General features: G+C 46.4%; 1 protein-coding gene across 8 annotated transcripts in view; it reads right to left on the reverse strand.

Annotated features, from left to right (window-relative positions):
- Positions 1 to 17,591, reverse strand: part of XPO6 (exportin 6) — a 56,420-nt gene extending 38,829 nt beyond the window's left edge. For 3 of the 8 annotated variants that reach the window (XM_075165857.1, XM_075165853.1, XM_075165852.1), the window contains exons 1-2: positions 17,306 to 17,591; positions 1,039 to 1,129 (exon numbers count right to left, since the gene is read on the reverse strand). In XM_075165857.1, the coding sequence (XP_075021958.1) occupies positions 1,039 to 1,129; positions 17,306 to 17,308 (94 nt within the window). In that variant the 5' untranslated portion in view covers positions 17,309 to 17,591. The remainder of the gene's footprint in view (positions 1 to 1,038; positions 1,130 to 17,305) is intronic. The other 5 variants (XM_075165856.1, XM_075165854.1, XM_075165855.1 and 2 more) reach the window with 2 other exon arrangements.
- Positions 17,592 to 18,032: the final 441 nt, after the last annotated feature.

Genomic DNA, 18,032 nt, shown 5'->3' on the forward strand with positions numbered 1-18,032 from the left:
GATACCAGGTCACTGTGAAAGACTAGGAGTACTTCAGATCACACACAGCACTATAAAACACCCTTGTTTTAATGCAATTACTTTGTTGTAGGTCACCATATCAAACACCTCTCCGAACACTCAGATACAGGATTTGGTCATCTCACATCAAGTGACTACATACCAAATGTGGCAAAGAAAAGCTGCAAGGGCTGTTTTACAGGCTAATCAAATTTAAGCCTTAACCAATTGGTTTCTTTCCTCCAACTTAAGCAGGAAAACGGGGGATGCTGAAGGCTTTTACCTTTTCCACAGCAGGAGATCTCCACAATAGGGGGGAAAAAAAAACAACCACCCCAAAACAAAAACCTAAACTTGCCTAGTTGCTTATTCTTTATTTTACCAGATTTCTGGGAGAAGTCTTTCATGCTGATCATACTTTTGGCACTGAAGTTAGAGACGAAGTTTGAGAATAAAAGCAAACAGCCTATTTACACCCATTAACCATGGGTGCAAGAATCTAATCTAGAGCACCTGTAAGATCTCTGCTGGTTTTCAGAAGGACATATATAATAATACCAGCCAAAATGAAACTTTACTGTTTATTCCCACTTCTCATTTCACATTAACTAGGACAGTCTTCTGCTTTCCCTTCTTAACACTGAATAAATCTGAAGTCCATGCTCCATCTCTAGGCAGAAGGTAGAGGTTTTCCAGGACATCCAATTCAACAATGTACAGGCAGAGGAAAACGTAACAACCTTCTCCTACCCTAACCAACTTACTACCCTTGAAAAAAACTACATCTCCATGCTCACAGCAGTAGACAGTTACCAGCATATTAATTATCTATCCCCCGCCATGGGATCTCCAAAACTCAAATTACCTAAGCCTTTACTTCAAGTTCATGCATAAGCAGGAGAGGCGAAGATGCCAGTTCGGTATCAGATAGAGCACTTTCATCTGCTATATTTGTTTAACATAACCAAGTCACCTCTGCTGAGGTCTGCAGGCAGCAGAAAGCAAAGGCGACCATCCTTTAGAATGGTATGAACTCACCTATCTCGCGTTTCCGCTCGTTCGTTGTGCAATTGTGGAAAAACTCTGTCATTAGACTCTCCAAAGCCCGTAGCGAGGCCTCTTCAGATGCCTGGGAACGACATTTAAAGGGAAGAGTTAAAACTAACTTCCACTCCGACTTGCACTCAGGAGGTCAGTATCATTCATGTCACAAATGCACCCAAAAGGCAACAAGAGCACGAAGTCCAGGTGGAGGACAAAATAATCCGGAATTTAAACTGCTCGTTGGCGTCAAGTGGCAACAAGATTTGTCCACTGCAAGTGAAAGCTTTGGACACGAAGGACCATTTGCTCAGCTGCATTAATAATGAAAACGATTTGAGAAGTTACCTTATTTTTTTGGTGGCATTTAGTAATTTTAAGTTAGCTCATCCTTGTCAAATAATTCTCACAAAGACAGCAAGTTCAAGTGAAGACGCTTTCAGATGTTTAGAGATAATAAATACAGCGATAGCAGGGGGAGCATGAACTTCGAGAGGACTCCTGACACCTATCCCTATCTTTGCCTCGGTGCCACACTGTGCCACGCTGCCACCTGCAACACTGACGGTGCTCGGGAAGTAGTAGCTTGAAAGATTAAGGAATTTCCAGCACTTTGAAAAGCAATATGCAAGTATTCAGCAGTTTGATTCAAGAAGGACATCCCTCCACCCCCAAATTTAGCTTTTATTATTGGAACTCATCAGTTATAGCTCAGTGTTTAAGTCCTAAAAAAAAAACTATCTGAATTAGTATAGAGCCCTTGCAAGGTCACTGTAGTTTTGCAGCTCTGTAGCTGGGATGATTTCATTCTAGTAACAGCTCACCACTGAGCTTAGCCTCTCCAGCTGTGCTGCACCTCCCTCACGGCCTAAGCCTGATAATGGATAGCCTTAGAAACCAGTACTGCCACAGCACAGACCATGCTATTAGTCACTCCTCTAATGTTTTCAACGCATGCTATCAATAATAAATGCATCAAGATTCAAGCCCCGACGTTCCTCTGCACAGAAACAAAGTAAACCATTAAAGAAAACTGAAAGTTCTGCCTCAAAAAATAAAAACAGAAACAAAAACCATGACTGGCAGTCTTCTGCAAAGACAAAGTGAGGCAACTTGCAGAAACCCTACGGGTTTCTGCTAGTTCCCATTTCCACGTACAGCAGTTTCCCCAAGGACCACGGCAGGGCCAAGCAGCAGGAGACCCTCCTCAAACAGCCTGGGGTTGGATTAACCCCCCAGGAGAACCGACAACTCAACACAACAGCGTGGGAACACACGTTCAGCTCTGTTCTCCAAACAAGTGGAAATGGATGCTCTGTAGGACACCGTGGATTTTCAATTACTTAGCAAAGGAATACTGAATTTCATCCTACCTTTCCTCTGCCTTCCCCCTCCCCTCCCTTTTTTTTTTCTTTTTAAAGATCTGCTGTAGAAAGCAAGGACTATTTTAACAAGAAACACTGTTAGTGGGAAATTGGCTTAAAATAACCTACAATCAAATCAAAGCCACTTTGCCAGCTTAAGCAAGATCAAGCACCTATTACCACCTTTTTAATCCATTTATACATGGTCTCTGCAAACAGTTCCTTGCACTGTAAACTTCCCCTTGAAGCTGGCTCTTCAGCCACAGAAGAGTGTCCTCCTCCTGCCAGTCACCACTTCCCAGCTAAGAGCCTCACTTTAAAAAAAAAATTTGATTAAGGAGTCTTTAATGCCATTAGGATATAGCCACACTGCCATTTCTATGCATTTATTTCTGGGACATTGCACATTGTTGCAAGTTCCTCCCAGCTAGATCCAGACATACATATCCAACATTTTCGTAAATCCCTGCAGTTTACTTCTCTGTTGCTCAACACGGAGTAAGTCCCACGAGCAGTTTCTGATGGAAACTCCTCTTCAGGGGGTTTGGCAAACGCTGGGCAGAACATTTGATGCAAATTCCTCTGTAAGAAGCACTGTTCTCCCTCTCCACCCCTCCACCAGCCAAGATCAAGACCACCTCAATTCACAGAGAAGCGTTAGCTCTTCACACAGGAATGGCAGGGCTCAATTGTTTTTGGATAGTTCATCCAATCCTTCTTTAGGAAGAGTAGTTGAGATAAGTCAATTTTTTCCAAGATTCAAGATTTATTTCCTACTTCTGGAAATAAATTGCAGAGTTCTCATAAATCTTGAGCATCTGACATATGCTCCACTGATTTCAAACTGCCTCGGCACTGAGATTTTGAAGATGACAGAGCCTACTCCTAGGAACACACCTAATATTTTATATAAAAACACCGTCACAATGTTCAACGTGTCAAAAGCAAAAAAAAAAACAACAGAGAGCACAACGCAAGTATTTTATGTAAAAAACCCAGGCCGGCCAGAATCCAAGGCCAACTTGGGCAGAAAGAAACAGCGTGACCTCCGAGATTGTTTTCTTCTCCTATTTGACTTCTCCCGGCTGTTCGGCAGGTTTGGCCAAAGGAAGGTGGAGTAGCTCAAATTGTCTGAAGTAATCAAAACCCAGCCCAGGACTCTCTGCACACAGGAGAGCCTCCCAGGTCTTCCCCCAGCAGCTATCTGATGGCCACACCGATTAAAAAGGTACTTAAAAGGTAGAGAGCAGCATTCTGCATTTGCTAATGCCTTTGGGTATTCCTCAAGTTAACCATTCCTGGAGCGTGCGGTCATCACCCACCTTTCAAGCAAAGGCTGTGATAACTAGGTCATTGAGATAACGAGGACACAGGCTGCTGGAGAGCTGCAGAGGAAATTTACTGTACCTATATCCAGACACCCAGAAAGTAGATTATCTAGTGAGGCTATAATAAAAGTAGAGCCGCTTGTAGGACCTGCGGCTGTACCTGTCTAGTATTTCCAGCTGCACCTCAGTATTATCGCTCACGTTAATATGCAGTTTGCTTTCTTCTAGGGCTTGAAGTTTACTCTGCACTGAAGAAAAGGACAGGAAAGTATCACCAGGGTCTGCGAAGAGAAATGCCGCTGAATCCTGAGCAGCCGTGCACGGACATCAGCGACTGTCTCAGTCCTGCAGTCAGGACAAGATCAAACCCCAGAACCAGCAGCACCCACTTCACTTTCTGTCTGGTCTCAAATTCAGCCATTTGGGTCATACGCAAATTTCATTTTTAAAGGTTTTCGAGGAAAGTCATGAAGTCTGGACCACCATTAGCAGAATTTACTACAGACTTTCTGGGTAAGGCCTGGCAGTTTGCCTCATTAAACCAGAAATACTTCCCACTCGTTTTCACAAGTTGTAAAATCTGACCCCTCTGCCCCCCAATGTCTCAGACTACTCAGGGCTGGATCAAACTGCCAGGAAACGCTGTTTGCTCTCTTCTGTCAAGAAAAAAAATACTCAATTCTATGAATCCCGTTTGCAGAGCAGGTAACATGAGCTTTTTACTATTAAAACCTTTGCAATTCACTAAAAACAGTCAAGGTAAGGTCTGACATGCCTTCATCCACACTAGCTCCACTGCTTCCGATTGCCCAAATGCTACGGTTGAGCTCAGACCTGCAGGCTGCTGCAGGAAGGATCTCAGCTGCCAGACTCAGCAGATCCTCCAGCCAAAGATGATGTCCTCAGTCACAGCTCGGTTAGGTGAACACATGAAAGTCAGCAAGCGGGTCTAAATGCTAGCGCAGCGACAGCTACGGATTCCTGTGTTCCAGTATGTCGATTAAACCACAACACAGTAGGACATCCATACTTTGACCTGGAAATTGTTTCCAAGATAGCATCTCAGAGAGATGTGTCATAGCCGACTCTCCCCAAAATAGGAGCCGTTAACTGCTGCTGTGCTACGCTGGGCCCGTGCCGCATGGACCGGGCAAGCGTCAAGTCTCCCCAAGTCTGCTGTTCCTGGAGTTGCCCTGTCTGATCTGAGCATGCCTTGACATGGATCAGGGTAGGAGAGAGCCACCGTCAATCTACCACCTTACCATCCCCATTTTTGCCTCGTCAAGTTTGCTAAAGGTGTTTCGTTAATGGTTATCAAACTAGAGGCGGTGTAGCTGCTTACTCATACCATTTATCTATGAACTCCAACCTTTAATATTAGTCTCATACAACCAGAAAAGTGACAGATTCACAGCTGAGACTACAGCTTCCTATTTTGACAGAAATTATGAAATTTGCTACCAAGAACTTGCACATTCAAAGACATTCTCCATCCACCAAAGTACCAAAAGAAGGATCTACAAAACCTGATGAACCAAGTGATTTCAGGGCTATCATTCAATTACATTTTAAGATGTATGAGCTATTAACTGATTTCTATTGATTAAGGAAAAAAACATTAATAGCTGCTAACTTACTGCATTTTAGGCTGTTCAAACTCCAGTTCACCGCACCTCAATAAGGCTCTAGAGAAGCAAAATCTTTGTACCTTGCTGCTTAAACCAGGACTCCATAACAAGTTCGGTTTAGCCTGTAGCCCATGACTAAAGCATTCGGGTAGGACGAGTTACTCATCCAACTCTGGCAAATAACAGAGGAATGATTTTTGGATTGCAATTTAGACATTGCACATTTACTTTAATAGAAGATACAACATTAATTTTAGTTTGCATATAACCAAAGACAACTCCCAGCCCCCCTTAAAAAAGCACCTGATGATTCTGGAAGATACGAAAGGGCTTTATAAAGCTAGTTCAATTTTCTCCAGAAGTGCTTTCAGTTAAGAGTTCACTTCCTATCTTTTTACTTCATTTTACGTTCTCTAAAGCGACTGTTTCTTTTAGGGGAAAGCTTTTCTCTAATGCTTTGCCATAAGAACACAAGCTGTTAACCTTTTAATGTTTGCTATTAACAGCTCAGCAGAGTATTGATCATACAAACGATGCTCTAAATACGGCAGCTCAGGCTGATGACCTAAGAGAAGGGTTATGTCTGTGGATTTTTTTCTAATGTGTTTGGAAATGGGTATCACTCCAAGACAAAATTAAGGTAATACCTCTACAAAGCTTCTTTTAGTAAGATGTTAATTGCAGCTGCAACATCCTTCAGGCAGCACTGGAACGCCTTCCTCTGACGTGGAAGAATAGATTTTACACCGTAAAAGCTGAACCTTAAAAACACCTCTTTCAGTGGCAGGTAGGAAAAACACTTGCACCTGCTGAACCCCAGAAGCCTTCACTGCAGATCTAAACCCCCTTCAACGTCTCTACTCTCTAAATAAAGATAGGATCTCTCTCCGTTGGGGAGCTTTTATTCACCATCCCTCTGCACATCATGTTTTTAATTCAGACACCCACTCCTGTTCCATCCCTCTCTTCAATACCTGCGCTGCTGAAGCACTTTTCACACTGTATCTAACACCTACCAGCCCATAAAGCCTCCCTACAGCATATATTGATAGCAAATGTAGATATTTTTCCAGCACAGCCCTGATTTCCTAATTTTTTGGAGCCTGCTTCTACATCCCCTTCCTACCCACCACGCCTCCTACCATTACCAGTGCAAGACACACAGCCCAGCACAATTCAGCCTCCTCCTGGTTATCAAGGTTTGGATCTTAGCGCATTTTACCCGGCTCTGCTAAAATGAGTGTCAGCTACACCTACCAGCTTGTGCTCTGAACTGGCAACTCCTCCAGGAGAGGAGGGACTGCAGGAGAGCGCACAACGTGAAACCCCCTTGTCTGAAGCGTTCCCAGCAGGAATTGCTATAACGCCCCCAAGAAGCCAGCGCGTCGGGTTAAGAAGAGAAAAGAAAAATCATGCACGCACCACAATGGCAGCTGCTAGCATAAAATAACTCATCGTCACCCTGCCTTCGCTAAATTGCACTGCCCCATCCTCTTCCACCTCGGAGCCTTCTGCTTCCAATTTTGTGCAGTTACTTAATAGTTCAGTTATACACATGCAAATACAAACCACTACACTTTAGCTGCTGAATTTTCTTCCTTCTATTATTTTATAATTTTTTTTTTATTGTTGTAGATAATTTTTAAGGAAACTCAGAGGAGGTTAATTTAATAACACATGTACCTAACATGCATATGTACTAAGGTAGTAATTTACTCATTTAAGAATTAGTAGGGTGTCTTTCAGAGCCCCTCCCTGCCCAAGCCCTAACATAACATGATGATGATAGCGAACGAGTACATTAGTAATTACACTCTCGGTAAGATGCTGGGTCATTTCAAGCCTACTTGTGTGGGTCACAAAAGCCTTCCTTTCGTAGCCATCAGCACAGCGCAGGTATTATCACCACTTCAGTGAACCCCTGGAACAGCCTTGGGTCACTCGATGCAGTGAAGCTCATCAAAGAACTGAAGCACAGTATTATTTTTAGCAACAAAAGCAGAATTATGAAGTGTTTTAAAAAGAGTTGTACGACACCCAACACATCCTCTAGAAAGGATGAATGCACACTACGGAGAGGCAGAGCTGTGCAGCTCAGAGGCAGTGTTACTTACTACATTTAATCATTTCTAACTAATGATTTTGGAAGTCTGGGGTTTCACACTTATTCCGGGGGTCTCCTTACCAGTATAACTCACGCAGAGGTCTTAAATTAGGAGACAGCACACAGACCCTGCACAGACGTGCTCCCCGGCAGTACACTGCTGATGGTATCAAGACACAGCTCAGCCTTTATTCTCAGTTTCCTTGTTGCACTTCAGAGATGTTTTTATGGTTTAATGAACCGAAACTAGACTCAGCTTCACTCTGTGATTCGAGAGCAGTTCAGGCTCCTGGTGCCATTTCAAGAGATTTCCTGGCTGCAGAATACAACCCGCTTATCTGGTTCATTTGTTTCAAGAGCCACAACTTCAGCAGTTCACTAATGCGATGTAGATTTTGCAAACTCATTTCTGTTATACCGCAATTTAAGCAAAAAATCTACTATAAAAGTCATGAATTACTGTTCTACCTCAAGGCAATAGACAGAAGACTAAAGGCACTACGCTACTCTCCGTCGCCCTGCTGTGATGAAGCTGATGTCCAGCACGAGAGCTGCCCAAGGCCCTTCTGCCTGTACAACTCATCACCCCAGACTGCACTTCAGGAATCAAAGTATTTTATTTAAACATCAGCTAAGGACTAAAAATGACCACAGGCTGAACACTACCGCATGGCACAGGCTATGGAGAGCCAGCAGTGATAATCTGATTTCTTGAACAGGATAAAGAGATCATCTCACCTGTAAACTCTGCCTGCTACACAATCAGGGACCTAAGGGATCTTATTTCTTAAGTCTTCTTGTACAGGCAGGTTCAGTTAACCGGGCTTCAGGTTTTAAGGTTGAACTTTGACTAACAGGTTCAAGTGTCCGAGTCTGATTCTTTCTAAACCGATAACTCCTAATTGATGTAATCAAGTCCAGCAGCCAGCGTGTCCTCCACCAAGCATTTCGCATTTGCTTTGCTGTTTACAAAAGATGCTCATTACACAGAAACACAGCAAGCATAGAGCATTACAATTCAACACCTAGAAATTCTCTTAGAAACCCACTGAAGGAATAAAATAATCATAGCAAGCCGGCATAAGCAAAGTCAGATTTAGACACAGTGCCGTTACAAGCCACGCTCTTGCTGAGGACGAGCACAGGAGCAATTCACGGCCCCTGCCGCCCGGGGAAGGCGGGCTGGTCACGTGCCGACGACTTGCCAATTGATTTATTGTGGTTTAGCTGCTGGCAAAGACTTAGCAACACATTATTTCCCCAAACAAGTAGTTGCTAAAATAATGATATACAGATGAGAAGTGTAGAAGTACCCAAAGCAGACTACGAGATCGACATTCTGCATCATACGACTGCATATCCCCATAGCACAGGGGTCCCAGGTGGGTTCAGGTGGCAATAGAGTCACTTTTTGGATTTATGACTTAAATTTGACAATCCAGCTACAGTCATTAGACTTTCCTCAGTAGACACTCGGTTCAGACAGATCTCAGCTGCTGTCCACCACTTTTTAAGCTACCGCTGACAACAAATTTTCAGTTTGGGTGTTACCAGAAAAAACAAGCCGTGAAGTCACAGTATGCTCTTCAGATGGACACCGCACGAGGTTGATCATCTGCCAGGGGTGGTCAGCTGGGCACGTGCCACTTTCCGGATGCTAAAATACCACAAGGTGACTCTGGTTCTCTCCCAGAGTACAGAATTAACTTAAACTCTTCCAGTGAAGTCTAGAAACTCCCATCTCTAAAGGGAACAGTTTTGCAGTCTCAGTGTTTGGGTCCGTCCTTTCACCTCACCCCCTCCCTTTGCCGGGTTCCCTGGGATGTGTCACACTTCAAACGAGCCCGCGACACCTTGGAGGGAGATCCCGACTTTTCTTGTGAGGCGACGCTCCTGCAGGAGCTCCAGGACCACGGTCACAGGGAACAAATCACTTCCCTTTTCTCTGCATAATCTAGGCTTGCACAAACAGGACCACAGGGGCTGGCCCAAACAAACGCATGCAACTTAACTCATTTTGAGATAACGCTTCCTCTGCCATTTTAGGTGAAGTAACCTGAGTTTTAAAGAGGCAGGTGGGAAAAAGATCCCAAGGCCATACTATTTTGGACACAAGTATGTTGGGAGGGAGGGTATTTCCTTATCAAAATTATTTATAAAAATAAAAAGATATTAAGAAAAACGCTTGCATCTTCTTACTCAAATGGTCCAGAACAATCAATAGATGAGCAGCAGCAGGTAAAATGAACTTACAAAAGGTACAAAGTACGACTTTGTACTAAACTAAACAGGCCAGTTTTAAAAAACACACCTATCTTCAAGTTTTGACTGAGTCTTCCTACAAAGAACACTATTCTTGCTCTTACGGATGGATATTTGACACTTAAAAATGCTAAAAAGCTTGCTCCTCACCACTTGTTCAAATGTGGCAGCTCCTTTGACCAGAGAGGAGACTAGAAAAGTGATAGGAGTCGTAAACCTGGCATGCTTGCATATTAGCACTAAGCCGTCCAAGATGCATTAACAAATTTTTAAAAAGACTTCTCAAATACTTTACTGTCTGCAAAGCCGCAAATAAGCCCTTATTTATCTCAACCTACAGACAACTCACAATAATACCTGGACAAATACTCTGAATTGCAGTTGTTTGCAATCCTAACTTAAGGAGTCTCTGAAAGAATGCACATATGCAGAGTTGGAAATGGAAAGCACTAGGACAAGCAAAAAAGAAAGCGAATGTAAGAAAACAATTATTCAGCGTATTTCTTAAAGTGGCACTTCTATTCAGATGCAGCCACATCTACAGAAAGGCAAATCCCCGCTGAGATTTTAACTGCGCTGACACATCCCAGCTGCTCATTTTCCAGGTAGTTCTCCGACATCCACTTCTGCCTGGCAGGATTAAGCCCATTACCTTGGGGAAAAACTCTCCCAACACCAGACTACGCAAAGTGACATCAGGGCAAGGTTTATGGTAAACTTGGGAGAAGGATTATACCTTACCCAATATATTACACCAGCCAGACCCGATTTCCAAGGAGGTATGATTACACTACACAAAAATACGGTATTTTATAAGACCCTCACCCCCCCGTCAAAGAGAAGAAAAAAAGACTGCGATATTGCAAGTTTAATTCCCGGCAAGAGCATTAAAACTTGTGTTGGGCATTTAAGAGTGTATAATGAAACTATCATGGATAACACTTACCATGGGAATAACTCTGCAAGACTTTTTAAAATTTTAAGTATTTCTAAAGGACAGCACATGCAGGAAGAACATCTAGTCCACTTAAAGAAAAACAAGATGTTGGTGTCTGCAATGCTTCTGCACTTTGGGGTATTTCACAACAGCAGTCTGCTTCTCACCCTTGCATCTCCTGCAGCTCTGGGTCAACCGTCGCGTGCAGCTTCTGGGGAAGGCTGCAGGGCTGTCCTCCCCGGGAGAGAGCGGGCTCCGAGGGCCCGACACAGGGCTGTCCTCCCCGGGAGAGAGCGGGCTCCGAGGGCCCGACACAGGGCTGTCCTCCCCGGGAGAGAGCGGGCTCCGAGGGCCCGACACAGGGCTGTCCTCCCTGGGACAGAGCGGGCTCCGAGGGCCCGACACAGGGCTGTCCTCCCCGGGACAGAGCGGGCTCCGAGGGCCTGACACACACCTAGACTTCGGTCAACACGACCTGGCCCGCTTCATCAAGCACCAGCAGGAAACAAGAAAAAGCAGCTGAAACTTTGCTGCAAGCTGCTGCAAAGCAGCCTTTTCCTCCTTCACCTTTCCCCCATCACAAACCGTTTCTCCTGGTCTCCTGGGTTGCTGGCGGGAGCAGAGGAGCGGCTGGTGCAGCCCTCAGACACGGATGGGAGCAGGAATAGCCTCACACTTGCACAACAGAGATTATAGGGTATGGATCGCACTGTTCTCCTCTTCCCCCCCATGTTTGCAAAAAGCAAGCCAAGGAATTGTAGAAAATTCAATCTTCTCTTCATGAGCAAAGGAACTGGGCAGTGGTATGGGGGGGCAACGACACAAATCTAAGCACTACAGAGTAGCTCTCTACTGTATCCCTTCCAGACCTTGATTTTAAAGACACTCTTCTTCAACACCAGCTACTACTCCAGGAAAAGCACCGTTGAGACAAACTTCATGGAAGAAACCGCCCTCAATCCCAAAGAAAAGGACTAGCGGTATTGCAATGAAGAAGAAATCTGTTCTGTTTTTACCCACTGAAGCAGGAGAGAATCAACCAAGCACAACGCAGATTTTTCAGACAAAATTATCTCGCGTAAGGAAAAAAAACCCCACTCTTTCCTCCAGAAGGCTGCATCCCCTGCATTCAATGCTGACTTTGGCGTCTTGACAAGCCAGTATACAAAACAGATGAGCACGCTCCTTTCTCAAAAGAGAGGAGACAAAAAGGAATCATGACAATCCCTCTTGGGAAGAAATTCATGCTGCAATTAAAGCCACAATAAAATATTAAGTCAAACCGCTAAAAATACACACAGACTTGCAGACCCAGCCACAAACTTGGAGATGCTGAAACAAATAAAAGATAATTTGGAGCATGAATGCAAAGTGCTGGGAAATAGTAAAAGAAATGCAATTCTGGGCACAATCCCCATAGGGGAGGGATCAGGGAAGATTAGGGGGAAGAAATTAAGGAATTTGTGTTGTTGCTAGAAAAGCCTGAAACACTTCAGGTGGAGTGAAAGCCTCCTATCCCGAGTGTAAATAGAAAACAGAAAACTAGATAAAGAAAGCAGAAAAAGACGTGTGTGTAGTGGGTACAGTTGGAAAAAAGTTGCTTCACGTCAGAAACACCTTTCATAAAGATTAGGTGCTCCTGAGCCCAGGCTCCGAGAAGCTGCACCGTTCCCGACCTTCCAGAGGACAGAGGCTCTCACCAGAGGACCCGCTCCATTTCTGACCGCAGAAAGAAACCCCAGGGGCTGCCTGGGTGAGTAAGCAACTTCTTGAATATCATCGTCAGTAGGGGAAAACGCCAATTGCTATACACTTTACCTCTATAAATGGAATTCTAAGCATTTTATTCTGACGAAACAAAGCTGGCAAACACCTTATTTTTTCTCGAAAAGTAGAAGATTGCCATATTAACAGCTGGGATGCAGCAGTGACCCAAATACAAATACAGTTACTAACAGGAACTATCTGCTGACTGATAAAGGATAATGATTTGGAAGGATTTTAGGACACATTATTCCACCAGCCAGGTATCCGTCTATACATGTAAAAGCCACATTTATTTTATTTTGCATATATCAACATCCATCAAGAAATATAATAGTAATAATAGCAGCTCCTTCTCCCTGATCTAAATGGCAACACCAAATAACGTGCATTAAAATAAGCAAGCAGAACAAATTCCTCGGAGCTTTTAGGTATCTACACATTAAGCGATCTCTTTGCAGCACCGAACCCCGATGCATGAGCTTAGTAGTACATGGCGGGTTTTAGTGCTTTTCTACTAAAATAATCCCAACAACCAACACTCATCTATCAGCGGATTGCCATGATCATCATGTAGCAGAAAGAGGCTTTTCGAGCTAGTTTAGTAGACCTTGAGGCTCAACAATTTTGCTTTAATACCTTTTAGTCCGTCTGGAGACAGTGCAGCCTACATTTAGCTCCCCAGGTCTTTGAAATAGGGCATAGATACTGTAGTTATAGATCCTGAAAGGTATTATGTATAACCATTCCACTAAATTAGCTATTTTCTTCAGAGAAAAAGCTTTCATTCTGGGGGAAGCATCCTTAACAGCCACGCTTGAGACGCGCGTTCCTGCTACAAACTCAGTTCTGATTCCCCTTTCTTCTAGCTCTGCCAAGAGGGACACACGGGTTCAGCCTTCACCCAGGGCCACCGCAGGCAGACGCTACTGCCGAGGGTGTCGCAGCAGGCAGAGCCGCCCACCCAGCCATGCACCGCACCGTGCTGCACTCCGCAGCTCCACGGGCTTTGCTGCAGAACTAGTAAATATGCGAAACGGTTCACCAGCATTAAGTCTCAGCTCCCGTTTCATGATTTAATAAAGTGGGGATAATAAAGGGGCACAGAAAATTACGACGTGACTTGAAGGCCAAAAAAGGAAGCCAGATGTTGGTGCCAAGGCTAGAACTTCAAAGTTCCTATTCTCTTGTTTCTCTACTAGTAGAGTGAGTCAGAATGGTTTTAAAAAGGGTTTACTTTTATTTTTAAACTATGTACTTCAAGGGGATATACAGAGAGCTGACAGAACTTCACCCTACTACACCACAGCGGTCTAGTTTTGATGCTGCACATCAGCCATCAAAGGGGACAAAGGCTCCAGCTCCCTCTGGGTCTCAAAAACCTCCCCATCAAGCAGAGGCCACCTCGCCAGGCGCGAGCGCTTCCTGCCTGCCCCAGCACAGCCAGCATGCTCGGTGACAGGGACCTTTACCTTTCTCTTCCCCATCTCTCGTTATGGAAGACATCCCCATAGCTCACCTGCTTCAGGAGCAGGCGGCAGCAGCCCAAACATGATTTAAGCGTCTCTAGCGCGACGGGACAGCCAGGCAGAGGGTTTTTGCAAAAGCAAGAAGCTGCTGTCGCCTCCTGCCACAACGCTGTCCTCAGCCACCGGCACAGTGGGCATCAGGAGTGGGCCCGCAAACACGGGATAGTTCACAGCCCAGAGACCTGAGCTAGCCTTAGGGCCACCAGCTCAGCTACGCTGACATAGGTAATAAACGTGAGCTATTTTGGTAATTCAGCAGCATGCTCCTTGGTAACCAAGAGAGCCAGAATAACCTATGGCTCACCAGCAATACCTGGCTAGGTAGGCTGCAGTCCAGACATACTTTATTGCTTAGCAAATGGAAGGCTTAAACCATCATCAGGTCTCCAAAGGAAGCACAAGAAAATGACAGCACTTACCGCTAAAAAAATTGGAAGGTCGTAATAGGGGCTATAAAAGAAAATCTAGGATGCTGCTGTGGAAAACTTAGAAAGATTTAAGCTACACACACCCACTGCCTACTTCCATTTTTGCAAGCTATTTTTGCTTTGTGCAGAACAGGGACACAAGCTTCTTCGGATCTGCTGCTGCTACTTCTATTGTTTGCTGCCCACTTTGCCAGACGTTTATGAGGCCTAGTGACAACCTGAAAGAAGAGCGACTTGTAACTAAAGCCAACATGTTTGAGAAGCCTGTTTGCAGTTCCCTGACTGAAGGGTTAACTTCATCTTCAGATCTGCTACCTAACACAATAGCATTTCCTCGAAGAAGTCCCTTTTCCTAAGCTGTTCTTCTAGTTGCTGGCAGGATACAAATCCCAGATAATTGAAGAATACATTCGCTTGGAGGTGACTTCCAACCTCCCATGGGAGTTACAAATGCACTTGCCAAGTGACTGATATGGCTCAGGAGATCCTAACTGAGCTCTGACAGCTTCAGAGGTGGTTCATGTTTGCTGGTGGAAGCAGAAAAAAGGTGAAAGAATGAGTGATGAGACACGTGCATAGCTTATTTGGATGCAAAACACGAACGCATTCAAGGACTAGTTCCACAAACAATATTTATTTTGAAGCTGTTCACTAAAATCATCTAGAAGGATCCTAAAAGTTGACTAGGAAACCATATTAATACTTTTTGCTCTACTAAAGAAGAGAAAAGCTTGAAGAGTGCCACCTTGGAGCTAGTCACTCTGTGTTTAGAGGTTAACTTGACTCCACAGAAATCTGCTCGAGAAGCCTGTATTTTACAATACTCTATTTTCTCTACAAAGATATCGCAACATCATCAACACATCTTTTTCACAGAAAGCCACAAACTGGGTGCCGTACAAGAACTATTTAGCAGACACGCAACGTGCATTAATAGCCTGACATGCCACAAGCATGTAATAACCACCACACATGGTACGACGACCAGAAAGCTTGACACAGCGGGGCTGCTCTTTACGAATACCTCAGAAAGCAGAAGAATGATTCAAGCTTCCTGTGAAACTCAATAGCTTTTTAATGGTGGCTTAAGATTTCTGAGCCATTAGTGGCATCTAAGCACGCTGAACTGGCACCTGTTCTACGGCACGCGTACAGTTTCTGAGCACATTGCGCATCACTGGTTTCCCCTCCTCTTTCTAACTTTACAATGTTGTTCTTGTCATTCCCTCCCAGCTAATCAAGCTCTAACTCATTACTGCTGCCATTGCTTACACCCTTCAGGATGCACCCAATTCAACTTCAGCTAATAAAATCTGCTTCTACAAGTCTGTATTTTTGGCAGTGGAGTTTAATTATGTTTTATTTGTTCCCAGTATGCCTTACAGCATCTCATCTTCACACTTTTCCAACTGTTTCCGGGAAGGAGGGTACACTAGCAGCAGAACATGCCCATCTGTAAGCTCCAAGGAAATGGGAACATAAGGAAAATCTTGCACAGTAGTCACATGAAGAGCTACAACAGTAAATTCTGCAATGTAGCTCGATGACTGCTTCTCAACTTCCAAAGCCAGTACTCGGCTTGTTATTGAACCAAATATTGGATGTGCAAGGGAAAAAAGAAAACAAGGTATAATTCAGGAGGCTAAACATGCATATCTGTATGAAGGCAAGGGAAGAACTAATTTGCTACCTGCAATTATTAGTGCAAACCCTGCAGCACAAAACTCTGTAACCTCTTTTCGCATGCAGAGCTACTGTTTGTTATATACGATTGGTCTACCACATTCTCCGAACTTAACCACACTATTTATTCATCTTTGTGAACCAGGGGTACTCACTAAAAAGAATCCACCTCGGGAATATCACCCTTTGTTCTAGCTTTGGCTGAAGCTAAATTTACCAGGAACACAGCAAACAAAGCACAGATGTGATTATTTCAGCTCTTGGGTGAAGAAATGCACAGTTGCAGATCAAGATCCCCACGTCCCAAAGAAAAGGGGTGCAAGGCCTGAGCCTACGTTATCTAAGACAGCCTAAGCTAGGAAGTGGTTGAAGACTAGATTGGTAACTACTGCCTTCGCCCAGTGGGACTCTCTGGGTGAGACAGGACAGGAGGCAGTTTTCCAGGAGCAGATCCGGGGCTGCCGAACACATCTCTACTTACTGATCAACTGCAAAGTACATGTTTGTGGCTTTCCTTTGTCAACCCAGTAAATTTGGGGATATAAAGTTTCCCTGCAGGTAAAACAGGGGAAAAAATAAGAACAGCAGTTGTTCCTTAACATATCACTGCCAGCAGTTGGTATGGCGGCAGCGAGCAACATCACCATCCCCTGAAGACAGATTTCCACCTACCAGCCCCGCAAGCCTGACTGCGTGCACCCAGTGGATTGAAGATGTCTCCTCTTGCTTCTTATCAAAAGAAAAAAGATTATGCAAATCAAAGCACGCCACATCTCAGCTCTCTACCTCTCGGTAGGATTGCACATAGCTGCGACTGCCGCTGCTGGAAGGGGGCTGAAGACCAGGATCTACCGCCGAATTAAACAACGCTCTGCTCAGAAGGGAATCCGGGTCATTTCTGCAGCTTTCCCAAGGCCAAGCTGGAGGCGGACGGGGCACGTTCGCGGCTGGCGCTGCAGAAAACCTGTGATTCTCAACGCCCTCCGGCACAAACGCTCCCAGGAAGAATTTCTGCCTCCACAGCTTTTTAAAATGTTTCCTCGGCGGCTCCGGGGGTGAAGGCCGCCCTTACCACCCGCAGGCCCCTCAGGGCCTCCGGGGCCCGCAGCCTCCGGTCCCCGTGCTGAGGGCTGGCGGGCCCGGGACAGGCCGCAGGCCCCGCCGGAGCTCAGCGGAGCCCCCCCACCCCCCCCACCCCCCCGGGCTCCGCGGCGGCCCGGCTCCCTCCCGCACTCACCATGGCTGCCGGCGGCTCCCGCGGGGCGGCTCTAGGCAGGGCGCCGCGCTCCGCTCATGTCATGGCCGGCGGCTGCCGGCGGCGGGGCCTCCCCGCCCATGCACCGGCGAGCCCCCGCCGGCTGCAGAGCCCCAGGCACCGCAGGCAGCCCCCCGCCCGGAGAGCCGCCGCTGCCGCCGCCGCCTCCCAGCCCCCGGGCCTCCCCCAGCCGCTGGGGACGGGGAGCCCCGGGGCGCTGGGAAGGGCTGCCGGAGGGCAGGCCCGGGAAGGCGCGACGCTCGCCGGCGGAGGGGACGGGAGGGGAAGGAGGGGAGCGCGGCCCGGCCCGGCGTGGCAACTGTCGGTGCGGCCGGTGGCTACGCCAGGCGCATCCTGCCGCGCACCGGGGAGGCGGCTCTGCCGGCCCCGCCCCGCCCTCCCGCCGGAAGCGGTGGCTGGGCCCCCGCGGCCAATCAGGGCCGAGGCGGTGGGCCCGGCGCATGCGTACCTCGCGGCGGCACGCCGCCGGCCGCCATCTTGGAGAAGGGCGCGGTGCCTCGCGGTGCGGGGCGGGGGGCAGGGAGGAAGGTGCACGGCCGGAGGTGCGCCTCGCCCCGCCCCAGCGCGGTTGCGCATGCGCGACAGGCCCTTCCCGCCCGGCAGGAAGCGGCGGTGGGGGTGGGGTTTGTGCCCGCCCTTTGCCCGGGCGTGTCAGGGGGAGGACACCCCCCCTGGGGGCGGTGCTCCG

Source organism: Calonectris borealis, chromosome 16, assembly GCF_964195595.1.
Source record: "Calonectris borealis chromosome 16, bCalBor7.hap1.2, whole genome shotgun sequence".
NCBI lineage: Eukaryota > Metazoa > Chordata > Aves > Procellariiformes > Procellariidae > Calonectris > Calonectris borealis.